Source organism: Malania oleifera, chromosome 7 (genome assembly GCF_029873635.1).
Source record: "Malania oleifera isolate guangnan ecotype guangnan chromosome 7, ASM2987363v1, whole genome shotgun sequence".
NCBI lineage: Eukaryota > Viridiplantae > Streptophyta > Magnoliopsida > Santalales > Ximeniaceae > Malania > Malania oleifera.
Window position 1 is genome coordinate 60,254,885 of NC_080423.1, and position 18,217 is coordinate 60,273,101.

Sequence of the window (18,217 nt, forward strand, 5' to 3'; positions counted from 1 at the left end):
TTTGTGATGCTTTACACTGTTAGTTTGAAAAAAGGGTTATAGTGCCCGCTTTTCAATCCTAACTTTTTTCCCATCAATTTTCAAAGTGAATATGTCAGGCAACTATTGTGCTTGCAAGGTTGAAATTTTATGATTTTATCCATAACATTGCACATGCATAGAATTGTGAAATTTGTCTCATTTAATCAACATAGACGAGATTCATTGAATCGTGAAATGCCAAATGTCAATGCATTTGTAGTTAAGCAAGCGTCGTGTTGCATTATAACACAAGAAACAAGTGATGCACCACAACATGAAAATTGTCCACCATTTCGCAAATAAGGAAGGGGGAAACATTTTTTATTTTTTATCTTCTACAAATAATCTAGTCCTAAGGCTTGGTTTACTCGTGGAAAATAGTTCATCTTTTTATTTTTAGTTTTTCAAATAATTCTAAAAACATTGCCTTATTTTTTAAAATTTTCTAAATTTAGTTGTAAAATTTGAAAAACATAGGATGTGTTTTTTTTTCTTTATTCTTTTTGAAAATAAATATTAATTGCGTCACATGCCATTAATGCGCATTTTAATTATGTGTATTGAAAAAATAAAATATTTTTATTTTAATATTTTCTTAAATTCACTGAATAAAATTTTTGAGTCCCTCTCCTTGAATATAAACATTTCAAAAATCAAATATCAAGTTAGATCTATAAAATATACAAAATTTTAAGACAAATTTATGTCTTTTATTTAAATTCAAGAAAACTAGGTTATATTTAAAAAATTAATAAATTTTAAATCTTCTGTGAATCAGAATAAAATTTAATATAATTTTATATTATATTGAAGCATTTCGCCCAAGGTAGAGATTCCTTCCTTTCTCTCTCTTTCCTCTTGTTTGACCAATATATTCAAAAGGGCGGTTCCTCAACCTACCTAACCCACACCCACCAGCTCCTTTTCAACGATCTGCTCATCCAAATCCATATAATTGTTCATCAGATTACATTCTCACAAGCGATATTGTTTGATAAAGAATCACTAGAATTTTGAATAAGTAAATGATGATCAGAATATGTAGATTAGAATGTGGAACTGAGAAAATGTGCGAGCGATGACATATTTTCTGATTTTCTGGGTAAACTTTTTCAATTAAATAAACCTACCAAATTAATATTTACACACAATGAGGCACAAATTCTCAGCGCCGATGATCAGACCTCACTTCTAGTTTTAGCTCTACTTAGCGGCGGATGATTTTTGCTTTCTCAGCTGAAAAATGAAAAGAAGAGTAGCAACAAATAGTAATACGACACCTGTGATCCCACACACCAATCCGGCCACCACCAGCACGTTCCTCGCGTGATCGCGACCCTCTCCTGCCCGGTTGCCGGCGGCGCCTCCCCACCAGGCCGGATCGCTCATGTTCTTCGCCACCGGCAACGGTACGCTCGACGACGGCGAGGCGGAGAAGTTGCCGCCGAAGAATGACGCCATCTCCGGCGACTCGTGGCCGGTCGACGGCTCGTTCTGGTATGTAAGGCCGTGCTCCGATGGCCGGATCTCCCTCGCTTGCGATTGTCCGATGGCGAGCACTGCGATTAGTGGCAAGTAGACGGTCAGGACGATGCCGGATCTCGGGGGGAGCAACATTTTCGGTCGGAAATCTCTCTCTCACTCGCTCTACTAGATATCTTTTGGAAGAAGATGAATCTCTCCCAAATTTTCGAGAATTTAGGGTACGTGGGCAGCGTGATTCTGTGTGGGACTGTGTTTCTTTCCGCGGGCTGGTACAGCGAACGCGTGATTTCTTTTTGTCGGCGAAACGCCTCGTGACGAGCCGCTTTCCGCCGCTAATGCCGTGACTTCAAGTGCTATAATCACGTTACTGCCACAGTTCCTTTTACATCTCCCAAAAATTTCCATAAAAGTTTTTTTTTTTTTTTAAATTATCTTTACCAATTTAATAATAAGCACTCCCAACATATCATAGCTCATTAAACTATACTTCATTTTTGGAAATTTAAATTGTGAGATTTTGATCTTTAAACTATTAATTATAACTTTGTTGAGATTTATAAATATACAAGATTTTAATTTTGATAAAATAAGAAACTTTGAGGATCAAATCCTTACTATTTAAACTTCTATTAAAAATAAAAATAAAAAATAAAAAATTTATAATGTCATTTGTTCTTATAATATGCTAACACTAAATCATATTACACTCATATTTTTTTTTTAATGAAATGTAATATATTAGCTTTTATTTTATTAAGTTTAAATATTATGTTTGATTTGCGAAATTGAATATGTTATAAATGAAATCATTATTTTGTTAAAATATAAGAGTTTGCAAAACAAAGTTGGTGTTAGTTTTAGACAAGCAAAAAAAAGAGGTAGTTCGGTGCACAAAACTTCTGCATATGCAGGGTCCATGAAAAGGCGAACCACAATGGGTCTATAGTATGTAACCTTACTGTATATTTTTGCAAGAGGGTGTTTCTAGGCCTCAAACCCATAGTTTAAGACAAGTGTGACGTGTAACGCCCCGAACCCTTAAACCCGGGTCCGGCGCGTTATACCTGATAAAATCTCTCATAATCCATAATCAACATATACGCAGCGAAAAACATAAATATAATCTCCACAAATAGAACATAATACCAGAGTTTACTAATTCTAATTATAACATCTTTACTATCCATCCAACATCTGCATTACCATAAATACATACCTCTCCACACATTCTAGTATTTTCACAACCATTCCTTACTCAACAACCTTAAAACATAAAGACATAAAACATAAATATTTATATTCTCCAAAATTAACATAGAAATATACCATTTTCTTTTTCTATTTCCTAATAATGCTATAAAATCTCGAGCTCTCAAAGCTCGATCTCGAAAAAATCCTAAAAAAGATAAATTCATATTCAGGTGAGACACATCTCAGTAGGAGAACGATACTTAAACAGTAGTTGTGCCAAATAAAGTCTTATAACAACATATTTCCATTTGGAAAATCATTACATAATTTCTCAATCATTCTCTGAACCTACTCAATCACATGCAAAGATTTAACCCCACGAGATTACCTAAGGATATGAGGGTTACCCCCCAACAGTACACTCCTCTGCTCTGATACATTCGCAACCAAAGGTCATTATTGAAGCATATCATGGCACTCACCTATACTCGTAACCCTCAGTATTAATTGATCTCGTATCACACAGTTCAAACAAGTTTACCCGGTGGAGGCTCCTAAGAATAAGGGAAATCTCCACGCGCTATACAGTAAGGTTCCCTCCTCCCTCGTGCCCTCAACACGTTATGGCCGCCTACTGGTACACCTGATACAAACCAGTGCACTCGCCTTTCTTCACAAGCTCTCATCAAGGAGTTTTGTCTTGCTCAAACGTAATATGTTTCTACTGCATAAATACTGCTAATACCATAATACATTATTCGTTCTGTCATTGTTCACCATTCACCTATGTCATGTCATAACTTTAACATTTCACTTCATTTCACTTTAAGTGACTCTTTCCCATTTTACATTATTCACATTTCACATTTCATTTCCATTTCATTCATTTCATTTCATTTCCATTTCATTCATTTCATTTCATTTCATACCCAACATCTTTCAGCTGTTTTACCCAACATCTTTCAGCTATTTTACCCAACATTTTTCAGTTGTCATACATTTACCCAACATCTTTCAGTTGTTTTACCTAACATTTTTGAAATTAGGAATAGCTTCTTAAGAGGGGGGGGGGTGAATTGGTTTCAAATTTTTTTTTAGAATTTGTTCTTTTAAGAAACAATCACAATCAATTACAACAAGATCAAACTCTCAATTTTAAGTAACAATTGTGTGAAAATTTGTTGTTCTTAATTAAGCCCTTGTATTCACAGTATTCTCTTCCTATTCCCAATGTTCATTTTTTAATAAACTTTCAGATTCAAAGGTCAGGATAATCAACCAAATATCCCTTTCGTGTTTCTGCAATCATACTGATTTAATCCAAAAGAATTAAATTACCCTTCCGATCTATTTAATTACCAAACATTTCCATTGAAATTTAAACACCCACGCAATTATATCCTTGAAAGATAAGAGTAGGTGAGAATAAAACACAAGGATTTTTACGAGGTTCGGCTTCAACACAGCCTACGTCCTCGCCCTTGGCCAAACCTCCAAAGGATTCACTATTATCGTTCCTTTATCAGTTGGAACAACAATGATTATAAGCACTCCTTGGGTAAGGCTAGAGCCCGCCTTCTCCAAACAATCTCCCCTTGTTTGGTCCAACGATTCAATACTCAAATCGTGCTACAAGCCCTGTTACAATGTAGAGAGACAACACGTACAAAATTTGTTCCTCAAAAGAGCTAATTAGTACAAGTTTAAAACAGATATGCACTTCATTACATTCAGAATATGAATTTCAAATGAACTCTTAGAAATTTATCACCGTGGATTCTCTCCATGAAGATCAGCAAAAGCCCCTTTTTCCCAATGATCAACACCGTGAGAGAAACCAGCAGAACTTCTTAGTTTCGAGCAAGATGAGAGCAATATAGGGTCACGTTCGAATTTCAGAGTTGAGAGAGTTGACAGTAGATTGTGAGCTCTTACTAATCTTGGTGTATAATTCAGTTGATGTCTTGGGGGTATTTATAGATGTATAAACCTCCTTTGCCTTTTTCTCCAAAGGATACTCAGACTATGTTCCATAAAATAACTTATTTGAGTTTCCAAATTTTTTGAATTTCAAAAATTATATTCATGAAATTTGAAATTGCCGTGAGGCAGACGTAATGTGAAAGTCTTGGACAGTCGTTTGTTCATTTAATATGAAACAATAACGATCAGAAGATCATAATCAAAAGGTGACTTCGTCTGTCCCTTAAGTTGGCAGTCGTCTGTCATCAGAATTAAGGTGGACAGTAATCTATCCCATATAATACAGTCGTCTGTGCCATGTGAACTTTTGAGCCTTATTAGTAACATATAAGTGATCAGTCCGTGTATGAAATTTTAAATTCACAGACTTCCACTTTTTACTAACTCGTCTAGGAAGGATGGACTCCTTGACGATTCATTTGTCCAGGCTTTTCTGTGTTTCATTAAGCATTGGTAATTTAGCCAGTTTGTCTGTCTATAACCACACCTCTTTGGTCAACTTAATAAATTTATTTTCTTAGTCACTTTTTATTTCTCTCTCATTTATTACTTGGAATATAAACTTGTTTAACTTGTTGGAAAACAGTTCTCAAGTTTATTATCTGTAATGTCTCTCAAGTCATCTTTGTCCCTATTAGCTTCAAATGACACTTCATATTTGATAAACTTAAGGACTTAACAAAGACTGTCCTACGACTCCCTTTGTTATTCTGTTTGGCTCTGATTCTCATTTTTGTTTTCTTTCGCTTTTGCTGATCTTTCGACTTCTCTGAATTTGATGTGAGCTTTCAAACTTCTTTAAACTGCTTGATTTTCAACCTTGATTCAGACTTTGAGCTCGACTATGATCTTTGATTTTTTCCTGAACTGGATCATTTTGCTGATGTAAACTTTCCACGTTCCTTGATCCTTGTGAGCTTTCAAGATATGGCATTTTAAAGTCTAAGCTTTATTTTCTTTGAGTTTTCATATTGATCTCTTTAATCCTTATGCTTTTGTGATCTTCAGACTTTGATCCATTCTACATGAATATTTTCAACATTGATTCCTGAAAAAATACAATACTCAACTAGAGCATGTTAAATCCTACTTGTTTGTTAGCATCAAAATGGAGTATCAAACCTAGTAAGGCCAACAATTTTTCAGCTGTTACACATTTACTCAGCATCTTTCAACTGTTTTACTCAACATCTTTCAGCTGTTTTACCCAACATCTTTCAGCTATTTACCCCGACGAAGTTTTGTCAGTTGTAGGTTAGTAACTCTGGTATGTGCATTAACCCACCCAACACATAATCCGTAGCATGGAGTGTGGGGTTAAGTGATTTCGAGCAGTGGGGCATGTTTCCTTAAACCGTGCATCTCTTCATAGGCATACATTTGGGTGGCACGAAGTGCGGGTTGTCGAGCCACGGTGTGTAAGACGTGGTAACCATGAAAATTCAAACCCGAGGAGGGCATGAAAATAACGAGGCATCAACATTTAAGGTGTGAGACGAAGAGAACCGGGCAGGGGTGTGCAAGAGGAAGCCGAAAAAAAAAAATATGTGCCCATGTCATCATTGCAGGGTCACATAACATAGCGATAAACCCCTAAACTCGAAAAAATATAAAGGGAAATGGCTGGCTTTTACCCCTACCGAACATATCACTACTATAAAACAATTTATTTTTCCATTTCAATTCATAAAGTTCTCTGGTTTATATATATTTTTGTTTCCCTTACTACTTGGTTTCTTGAACTACACCAAAAACAAATTTAGGGACCGCGCCCCCACTCCAAAAGATGCCTGCGGTGGCTCACCCTTCTGAAATTAAAAATTCTATGTTGCCAGTATTATTCCTGAATAAAATATTTATTTTATATTTTCTAAACCCATAGATTTTAAATAAATAAACTACATTGACCTATAGTCAAATTACCAAAATCTTCAAATCTTCACTCTCGCTATTGGGTAGGGCCTAGAACTCCTAATTGGAAATTTACTTATGTCAGATGCGACGACAACACTAGACCCCGTGGTAGTGCCTGATCGTCGATTTGACTGCCGATTTAATAGAAATTTGAGAATTAGGGAAAAATTATCTTACCCTAGGATATTGCCCTACGCTCCACACGACCAATCTACTCCATAGAATATGTCGTGGGAGTTATGAATCATGACATCTCCGTTTTCCAATTGTCCGAATATTCGGCCTCGCCCGAATTGAGAGGGAGAGAGACGAAGAGGAGTGGAGAGGTGAAGCGGGATACCTGCGCAGAGATTGTCTGTAAGAGATGCAGAGATGATGAAATGTGGAATTGAATTTCATTGAAATCGTCCATCTTTTACATTTAATATATTATTTTATATTTATATATTCTATATATATATTTACACTAAACTTTATTTCAATGAACTTATATAAATATATATTTATATGTCTTTATTTCAATTTTTTTTTCTTTTCCACACTATTTCTTTTATTTAATTAATTAATTAATTAATTCAATAATAATTAATTAATTAATTAATAATTAGTCTTAATTTTTTTTCATACTATTTCTTTTTATTTGTTTATTTAATACATTAATTTAATAGTGTTTAACCAATTAATTAATTAATAATATTAATTAATAAATTTTTTTTATTTTTTTTTTCGGGTTATTACATAACGCCCCGATTTCATCCCATTTTTTTTTTCATTCCATCAATAATAATTAAATCATATACATCAAACATCACATCGGCCACGTCAACAACTCTGATACCACTCACATGACCCGACCTGCATTCGGTACCTGGTAAACAGACATTTTATTTATACTAACCTAACAGCGGAATACATAATGTACATATCATCCCGAAAACAATACCCAGAGTATCAATATCCATATACATACTTTTCTATCTCATACCCAAAACAATACAATCCTAGGGGAATCACACCTCCCTAGTCTAAAAACTCACCTTGTATATCAGGGTCCCAACTGCCTACTATCTCGGAGTTCTATCACCTGGTTTGTCTCTATTCCTTGAAAAGTTTAGATAATTTGGGTGAGACACAATTCAGTAAGATAGAATAAATTATTTACAGTGTGTGGTAATATGAATTCAATTATAACACATTTTACTTTTCAAATTATCAATTCATCTAAGAAAATACACTGATATATATGCTCATAATCATATAGATATAAAACACAAGCTTTCATAAGCTTTAAAACCATTTCTCAAGTTCATTCATATACAACCCATATTTACCAGCGAAGTTTCTGAGGATAGGGGAGATTGCACGCCTATACATGCAGCTTCCTTATGCTCTGATATCGTTTGTAACCTTACTCAATTAACTAGTGTTCAGCTACAATTAATACCCATCAAGGCACTCACCTTACTCAGTAAGCCCTTAGGCAGAAAGTTTTACTTCGCTTCAATTATTTATGTTACTAAATCACACATATCCATTTCTCAATTTCATCATTCTTTATTTCTCATTTTCCATTATTTCTTTCATTTTTCATTTTTTTCTCATCTTTATCATTCTTTCACTTTCCATTCCCATTTTACTATTCAGCACATGAGTATCCTTGGTCCCTAGTACCAATGTCGTGTTTGTAACTCATGGATGCCCTGAGGATCTCTTTTTCGCGTCGTGCTTCCCCCCATGGTCAGGGTTGTGCAGCCCGAAGGCTGGATCTAACTACGGTTGGCCAATCCGGTTAGATCAAACTATCATATCATATATCCCGCGTCTATAGTATGACTAGCCAGCCTATAGCTCTGATCCGGACTCAGGGGGCACAATAACTCTACTATACAACTCAGTTGACTGCTATGTCACACGCTCCAAGAGTTCATGTGGTTGCACTATCACCACTAGCAATGGTACCATACTCAATATCACTACCCATCATTAGGGTTTTCATAACCATCCGTCAGGGTTATCATTGCCACATACCCGCAATCATTATGCGGTATTGGCATTTCACCAATCACATTTCAATGATCCCATTGCAGTTTTGCACTTTGCAATGTTCACATTTCCTATTATTTACAATCAGTATTCTTAATTCAATCGTCACATTTCAATTTCCATATTTCAATATACACATTTCAAAATTCACATTTCAATTTTCACAATTCAATATTCATATTGCAGAATTTTACATTGCAATATTTCCCATTTCCATATTCATAATTTCTCATTTTCATAGAAATCATTCTACTCACATATGTATATCACATTTTATCATTTCCTAGTAAACATACTAGTTCTTTCATATTTCATCATTTCTTAGAAAAATACACATCAACATATAACACATTTCAGTATTTGTCATATGCCACACAGTTTCATCTAATACTCATAACATACTAGTTTTCAAGGAAAATACCATAACTTCAATATTCATGTAATTATTCAATCAATAATAACAAATTACTGCTATAATTTATTCTCCTTACGTGGTTTCCTGAACTATGCCTGTAGGGATTCCAAAATTATACCCGTGATGCTCACCCGAACCCTGAATTCAATAACCTTAGTTCAATCCCAAAATACCCAGTATTCTCACATTTCCAAATCTACATTAATTAAATAACAATTAATCTCTAAATAACCCCTTTATCCTAGTTTTGAGGCTATGCCTACGACAACCCAACAAGAAATCCGCTCCGCTAGACTTGTAGAGAATCATTCTTAGATTCTCGTGGTGGTGTTTGATCATCAATTTGACTTAAAATTTAAGAAAATTTGAGGTAAGAGTGAGAATTTACCTTACCCCAGGAGACTACGTCGTTCTTAGGACAAATCCACTCCAATAAAAATGTCGTTGGCGGAGAATGGAACCTAGCGGTATTTTTCATTCTCTTATCGGTGCTTGTTTGGCCAAGAAAATCGAAGAGAGAGAGAGAGAGAGAGAGAGAGAGAGAGAGCTGGAGAGATAAGAAAGTAATCTCTCTGTTTCTCAGAGAACCTGAAGGTTTTTTTTTTTTTTAACTTTACATTTATACACACACACACACACACACACACATACGTACATATATATATTACTTTATCTATATATATATATAATTATATATCCATCATAGTATTTATTTAATTACTTTAATTTAATAATGATTAATTAATTAATTGATTAATAATTTTATTTTATTTTATTATTATTTTTTTTGAAATCACTACATCTTCCTGTAATGATTATTTTTGGGGCGTTACATTCTCCTCTCCTTATAAAAATTTCGTCCTTGAAATTTGTTAAATATAATCCTACTTTTATCACAGTCTTAGATAATGTTTATTCGGCTCTAGGAAGAGCTGACGACCACCCACATAGCAGCCTCGTCCCAAATATATTAATAACCCTCACTTATGGCGGAGGAATGCCGTGGTTACAAGGGAGGGTCTTGGGAGATTACAACCATTGAAAGAAAATTCTCCCCCAAACCATTCATAAACCAAATCAAACACTACCTATCCTATACTATATTATATAAATCAAAATACATACATCATTATTTACTTTTTCTCTAACTGGTTCAACTCTGAATTCCACTGAATAAATATGGATATCTCTAGCACATCTGATCCTCTAATTCTTAGGAAGCCTTCTCAATGGTATGATTGCGCCATAAAACTTTTATCAGTGGAATCTTCTTCATGCATAGCTCCTGTTCCTTCCAGTCTAAAATCTGCACTGGCACCTCTTCATAAGTTAAGGTATCACCCAGCTCTAGTGCTCATAGCTGATTACATGGAAGGGGTCTGAGACATATTTCCTCAAAATAGAAACATGGAATACATCATAGATCCTAGATAGGAACAGTGATAATGCCAACCTATAGGCAAATGGACCCACTTTTTCAAGAATCTTGAATGGTCCAATATACCTAGGGCTCAGTTTACCCTTCCTCTCAAATCTCATAACTCCTTTCAATGGTGCCACCCTTAGAAATACATGATCCCCAATGTCAAAATCTAACTCTCGTTGGCGAGTATCTGCATAAATCTTCTGCTGACTTTGTGTTGATCTGCTGTATCAGCTCTGATCCTAATATCTGTCTTTCCCCAATCTCATCCCAGTATAATGGGGATCGACATCGCCTGTCATATAATGCCTCAAATGGTGCCATCTCAATGCTGGTCTGATAACTATTATTATACGCAAACTCAACTAGTGGCACATATCGTATCCAATTGCCTCCAAAGTCCAGCACACATACACGTATAATATCCTCCAATATATATATTGTTCTCTTCGTATGCCCATCTGATTGAGGATGAAATGTTGTGCTGAATGACAATTGAGAACCCATGGCTCCTTGTAAACTCCTCCAGAAACAGGATGTAAACTGCGGGTCCTCGGTTTGAAACTATGGACACTGGGACGCCATGGAGTCTAACTATCTCCTAGATATATAACTCAGCCAATATGTCCATTGAGTAGTTAACTCTGATCGGAAAATAGAGGGCAGTCTTTGTCAGTTGATCCATAACAAATAGCATTTTGTCCATGCAGCACCGGCGGTAATCCCATGACGAAATCCATTGCTATATGTTCCCACTTCTACTCAGGAATATAAAGCGGCTGTAATGATCCCGCCGGTCTCTAATGCTCAGCTTTCATCTATTGGCATGTCAAACACTGTGCTACAAACTCATCAATTTCTCTTTTCATTTTGCTCCACCAAAAAGACTCCCGAAGATTCCTATACATTTTAGAGCTACCAAGATGTACCGTATATAGGGATCAGTGTGCTTCCTCCAGAGTTACTTTCTTAATCTTAGGATCAGCAGGTACACACAGCCTGAAACAGAACCTCAAGGCTCCATCATCTGAGATGCTAAGCTTTGTCTCCTGACCATCCCGTACCTTCTCCATAAGCTCTACTAATTCTGCATCATTCGTCTGAACTGCTTTAATTTTCTACTATAGAGTTGGCTGCAAAACCAGATTAGCAATAAATGTCTGGTGATCGCCCTCTACCAGCTCCATACTGAGCCTCTCTAGATCCATTTGGATTGGATGCTAAATCTATACTGTAGATACAGATGAATCCACTGATTTTTGGCTCAAGCATCAGCGACCATATTAGCCTTTCCCTAGTGGTAGCTGATAGTGCAGTCGTAATCCTTTATTAGCTCCAGTCATCTTCTCTGCCTCATATTTAACTCTTTTTGCATGAAAAAGTATTTTAAACTCTTATGGTTAGTGAAAATATCACACCTACCCCCATAAAGATAGTGTCTCCAAATCTTCAACGCATAAACCACTACTGCTAACTCCAAATCACGGGAGGGGTAGTTCTTCTCATATTTTTTTTAGCTTTCGTGAGGCATAGGCTATCTGTAATGACCCAGAAATTTAATAATTAGGAAATATAATGAATGAAATGGATTAATGGATAAAAAGGGGAAAAGGAAGGGATTTTTAAAAGAAAAGTAGGCCTCGTCAACGAATGTCCTGTCTTCATCAACGAGTTCCCTTCTAAGATCGTCGACGAACACCAGTTCCTCGTCGACGAAGGAATCCTAAGAGAGTATATTTTGGAACTTTGAATTTCATCGATGAAGGTATCTTCTTGTCGACGAAGTCTCTATAGCGCCTCGTCGACAAATCCATGTGTCTTGTCGACGAAGCCCTGCTTATAAATTGAGTTTTCTTCATTTCAGCGAGGAAACTCAGGAAACTTCTTCTTCTCTCTCTAAAATATGATTTTCCTAGCCTTCTCTCTTCGATTTTGGGCCGAATTTGACTTAGTTTGACGATTCGGAACTACCGCGAAGTTCATAGGATCGTTCTCTGTAAGGTTGTAGGAGCTGATCGTTGGTTTGAAGGGTTTGAGAAATATCCCAAAATTAGGGTAAGCATATTATTTTGGGATTTTCTTAATGAATAATGTTATTTGGAGTTTAGGAAATAGTAAATAAGTGTTTTTCTTAAGATTTGAGTTAATTGGAATTTATTTTAATTGTGGGTATCAGTTTGTGGATCCTACAAGCGTAGTTTGAAGTCAGGTAAGGGGGAAATTTATGTATTAAATCAGGTTTTTCATGAATTAAAATGGATTATGTGTTATATATGTTTTAATATGGATTTAAAATGCCAACCATGTAAAACCATGTTTTCTGAGCCTAGGAATGTTTATATAGTTATGTATATGTGAAAGTATATGGATGAAAGTGAAAAGTATTTTCTGAGGAATTATGTAAGAAATGAAATGTATCTTCAACATATAAATGTTAAATGTGGGTTGGCTTATTTTATAGGAATATGTATGAACTTATTATTAATTGTATGATATGAAATTCTGTGCAAATATATGCTAAATGTATGAGATGCAGGCTAAACAAGTAAAGTATTAAGAATAAAATGTGACATAGACAATGTTACTAGCAGATTCTAGCGCATTTCCATGTGGACTAACAAATGATGGCTAAAGACTAGCTGTAGTACGAAGGAATGAAATGAAAATGTTATGTAATGAAATGACAATGGAATGACTATGAAATGAAATGACAAATGTGAACGAAGTAAATGGGAAAGAGTCACTTAAAGTGAAATGAAATGCAATGTTTAAAACTATGAACATGAACAGATGTGTATGAATAAATAATGACAGAAAGGAATAAAGTATTATGTTATTAGAAGTACCTATGTATGTAGAACATGTTATGATTAGGCGAGGCGAACTCTTCGCCTAAGGGCTTGCTGAGAAAGGCGAGTGCACTAGTAACTTTAGATGTGGCAGTGGTTGCATAACGTGCTAGGGCAGAGGGAACCTACTTGTATGGGCGGATAGATTTCCATATCCTTAGGGCTTTTACCGGTAAACTATTGTTGAATGCGTGAATATGAGATCAAGTTAACGCTTGAGGGCTTATTGAATAAGGTGAGTGTGCTGGTATGCTTAAGTTGTGACCTTAGGGTTACCTATGTATCAAAGTAGAGGGGTGCTACTTGTATGGGCGGGTAATCACTCCAAAATTTGGGTAATCTCATGGGTTAAATATTTGCATGTGATTGTTTAGGTTCAGAAAACGATTTCAATGTTAAGAGATGTTTTGCAAATGTAATTAAAATGATATCTATTTACCTCATGTTAGACACACGCTGTTTTAATATGTATGTTTCTTCCCCTACTGAGATGTGTCTCACCCGAATATGAATGTTTCTTTTTCAGGATATCCTCGAGGTCGGGCTTAGGAGTTCGAGGGTATTTTAGCATTTTTTAGGACTATATAAGAAAGGGTATATGTTGAGCATATTTTGGGGATGTATATGTTTATGTTTTATGTCTTTATGTTTTATGGCTGTTGAGTAAGGATGGTTGTGAAAATACTGAAATGTTTTGGAGATGTATGTATTTATGGAAATGCAGGTGATGGTTGGTTTTTATGGATTTATAGATAGAAAATAGAAAACTCTGGTATTACGGTATTATGGTATATATTGTATGGAGATTATGTTTATGTTTTCCGCTGCGTATGTTATGGATTATGATTTATCAGGATATTATTAGGTATAACCCATCGGACTCGGGATTAGGGGTTCAGGGCATTACATTATCACTCTCCCACGCTACATCAACACGCATCCGAGCCTTTTATGGGACACATCACTGTAAATTACAAAACCCTCTTCTCCTGAAGGAATCTTCAACACAGGTGCAGTGATGAGTCATTGCTTCAACTCCTGAAAGCTTCGTTCACACTTATTAGACCACTCAAATCACACTCCTTTCCTGGTTAATCTAGTCAGTGAGCTTGATAGTCTAAAGAAGCCTTCAACAAACCTGCGGTAGTACCTAGCCAATCCCTAGAAACTCCTAATCTCCTACACATTCTTCGATCGTACCCAGTCTACTACTGCCTCAATCTTACTCGGATAAATAGAAATACCACCCTTGGATATAACGTGTCCAAGGAAGGTAACTTGCTCTAGCCAGAATTCGCACTTCTTGAGCTTCGCATACAACTTCCTTTCTCTTAGCACCTGAAGCACAATCCTTAGATGTTCCTTATGCTCCTTTGGGCTGTTCGAATACACTAGTATATCATCAATAAATATTACCACAAACTAGTCCAAATACAGGTGGAAGACCTTGTTCATCAAATCTATTAACACTGCAGGAGCATTTTTCAAACCAAATGGCATAACCAAGAATTCATAGTGGCCATACTGTGTTCTAAATGCCGCCTTCGGAACATATTCCGCCCTGACTTTCACCTAATGGTACCCAAAGCGTAAATCTATCTTTGAGAATATCTGTGTCCCTTATAACTAATCAAACAAATCATCGATACGAAGGAGCGGGTATTTATTCTTGATAGTTTATTTATTTCCTTGTAGTCGATGCACATCCTCTTCAACCCATCCTTCTTCTTTACAAATAATATTGGCTCTCCCCAGGGTGACACACTGGGCCGAATAAATCCCTTATATAATAGTTCCTACAAATGTTCCTTTAATTCTTTTAGCTATGCCAATGTCATTATGTATAGCGCCTTTGAAATCGGATGTCCCCGGAACCAGAACCAGATCAATAACAAAATCAACCTCACGATTAGGAGGTAGTTCTGACAAATCCTTGGGGAACACATAAGGAAAATCCCTCACTACTAGGATATCCTTTATCCTCAACTCTCCTTCTAATACCACCTTCACATAGGCCAAAAATCCCAAAAAAGCTCCTAGCAACAATCTCCTCGCCTGAATGACAGATAGTAACTAAGGTGGGCAGCACACATGATCCCACGAATTTGTACTCCTATCCTTATGGAGGTCTGAACACTACCTTTCTCTGATGGCAGTCAATGCTGGCATAGTGGGCAGCTAGCCAGTCCATCCCCCGGATAACCTCAAACCCATGCATCTCTAAAACCACCAGATCAGCTGACAAAGACCTCCCCTGAATATCTATTGAACAATCCCTGAGTATCTTTCTACATATCCCTACAGCCTCAATCGGCATAGTGACAGACAAGCTAACATCTAGCTGTTGAGGTTCAAACCCACACAACTTAACATATTATCGGGCGATAAAATAATGAGTTGCCCCAGAATCAAACAAAATAGTAGCTTTAAATGAAAGTATTGAAATAGTACCTGTCACCACATCTCTTGCCACCTCAGCATCTCCTGGCGTTAGTGTATAAACTCGCGCCGGAGCAGTATTCCTCTACTGTTCGCCTCGAGGTTCCTGATAGCCTCTTTTATACGGTCGAGGAGCAGCCACTATCGCTGGTGGTTCCTAGTAGTTTCTTGCCATATGTCCACGTTGATGGCGTCAATAACAGACAATCTCCCTCACCCGGCACTCTTTTGGGTGTCTCCTAAAACATATGGGGCAGGAAAGGGGCATCTGTCTGCCCCATACTGCTCGTTCTCCTCCTCCCTGTCATCGTCCCCCTTTGTTATCATGTCTCCTCCACAGCCCTCGACTGGACCCTGTCTAAAACTCTAAAGGTACAAGCCTCTTTCCTTGGCTCTGTGCTGCAACGCCTCTCTGCAAACCACTCTTAATCACCGCAGCTTTGTCAACTATCTTTGAGAAAGTCTAAGCCCGAAAGCCTACCATCTGCTCATATAAATTCTATCTTAGGCCCTACTCAAACTTCCTCACCTTCCTCTCCTCATCTGGCACCAGATATGGGGCAAACTGGGATAGCTCTATGAATATAGATGTATATTGCTGCACCGTCATAGGCCCTCGTGTCAGATGTAGAAACTTTAATGCCTTCGCATTCCTGACAATAGCAGGGAAGTACCGCTCGAAGAAGATCTCCTTGAAGTGGCTCTACGTTATCTTCACAGGTTCAGACCTCTGCTCCTCCAATAATCTCATCGACCTCCACCAGCATTTTGCTTCCCCTGTCAATTTAAATGTTGCAAATAACACCCTCTGCTCGTTCGTACACGAGAGGACTACTAGTATGTCCTTTATGTCCTGGACCCAATTCTCTGTTACTAGTGGGTCATCTGCTCTAGCAAATAATGGGGGTCGCATATGCATGAACTGCTCAATCGTCCAGCTCCGCTCCCCCGAGCTCCTAGCCATCTCAGCCATCACCTACTAGGTGACGATACGCAATACTGCGGCAAGGTCTCCACCACCCATACTTGAAGGTCTTGCTCCATCACTTCTTGCACTTGTGTTACTGTTCCTCGGATCCATCTTGCAAAGGGGACAACTAGTCTTAGCATATAATTACTATCACACAACCAATACACTGCTATAACTCATAAATTACTCTTCTACGACCATTTATCTCCACATCCTCAATCCCCATTTAAGATTCTGTCCTACCACTCAGAAACAAGACCCAACGATACTATCCATGATTTTCCTGAAATCGTCACCCTAGGAAAAACATGGAAATAATCCCCATACTCCTGTCTCTAGGCCACAAGATAGAACCCAAAATTCTAATCTCATCCTCTAACAATAACTAACTTGTTTTCCAATCTACTCGTCTCTTTTTTTCCTCAAAATTCATTCTTATACTTTGGTATTATATTTCGATGTTTACTAAGGTTTGTAGAACTTAGCAACCTAGGCTCTGATACCAAACTGTGACACCCCGATTTCATACCATTTTTTTTCATTCCATCAATAATAATTAAATCATACACATAAAACATCACATTGGCCACATCAACAACTGTGATACCGCTCACATGACCCGACTTGCATTGGGTACCGGGTAAATAGACATTTTATTTATATTAACCTAACAGTGGAAGACATAATGTACATATGATGAGAATCAACAAGCACCATTGAAGGATCCATTGCATGTTTTAATTGGGCCTATCACTAGAGCGAGATCAAAGAAGATCAAAGAAGCACTTTATGGGCTTATTGAAGATATTTGGGCTTTTTCAAAAACGGGGCACTCCAAGCTTGGCCTAAAGAAAGATAAGGGTTTAATAAACTTAATCCATGTTTTTGACGGAGCTGATCTTGCTTAATGGTTGTAATCTCCTTAATAATTGTGTGCTAATTTAAATATGGGATTTGACTTAATGGTGCAATATTGTAAGACAACTTAGTTTGCATGGGTTTTTAGTAAGTTGTGAGAGTCATTAATGTGTCTAGTAAGTTGGTGTATTTGTTATGTGTGTCTCCCATGCTTGTGTGAGAATTGCTAAGTATTTAATGTCCTTGTCTCCCATGCTTGTGTGGGAATTGCTAAGTATTTAATGTTCTTGTCCCTCATGCTTGTGTGGGAATTGCTAAGTGTTTTTTGTCCTTGCCCCCATGCTAGCTATATATATCTCACCATTGTAAGAGGACAACATAATGGAGTAAAAATGTGAGGCATTGTTTCTTCTTGGTTCTTTAGAGAACTTGGGAACTTCTCAAGGAATCCTTCCTTGTGGCGTTCAAATTTTATACCTTTGGTTTGTAATTTAATTATAATCATTGGGTCGAGGTTTTATATCTTAGGTTTGTGATGCAATTATAATAATTGGGTCAAGGTTTGTTACTTTATACCTTCGGTTCATGATTATGCTATAATCATTGGGTCAGGGTTTGTTACTTTA

At 36.8% G+C, this 18,217-nt stretch overlaps 1 protein-coding gene across 1 annotated transcript; it reads right to left on the reverse strand.

Moving 5' to 3' along the window:
- Positions 1–1,008: 1,008 nt before the first annotated feature.
- Positions 1,009–1,880, reverse strand: LOC131160258 (uncharacterized). Its single transcript, XM_058115713.1, has one exon. It carries the CDS (start codon positions 1,636–1,638, stop codon positions 1,225–1,227), a length of 414 nt encoding a protein of 137 aa, XP_057971696.1. The 5' UTR covers positions 1,639–1,880; the 3' UTR covers positions 1,009–1,224.
- Between the last annotated feature and the right edge of the window lie 16,337 nt (positions 1,881–18,217).

Bases quoted from the DNA above. Each gene is read 5' to 3' on its own strand.
- LOC131160258 (XM_058115713.1), bottom strand. From the start codon at position 1,638: ATGTTGCTCCCCCCGAGATCCGGCATCGTCCTGACCGTCTACTTGCCA.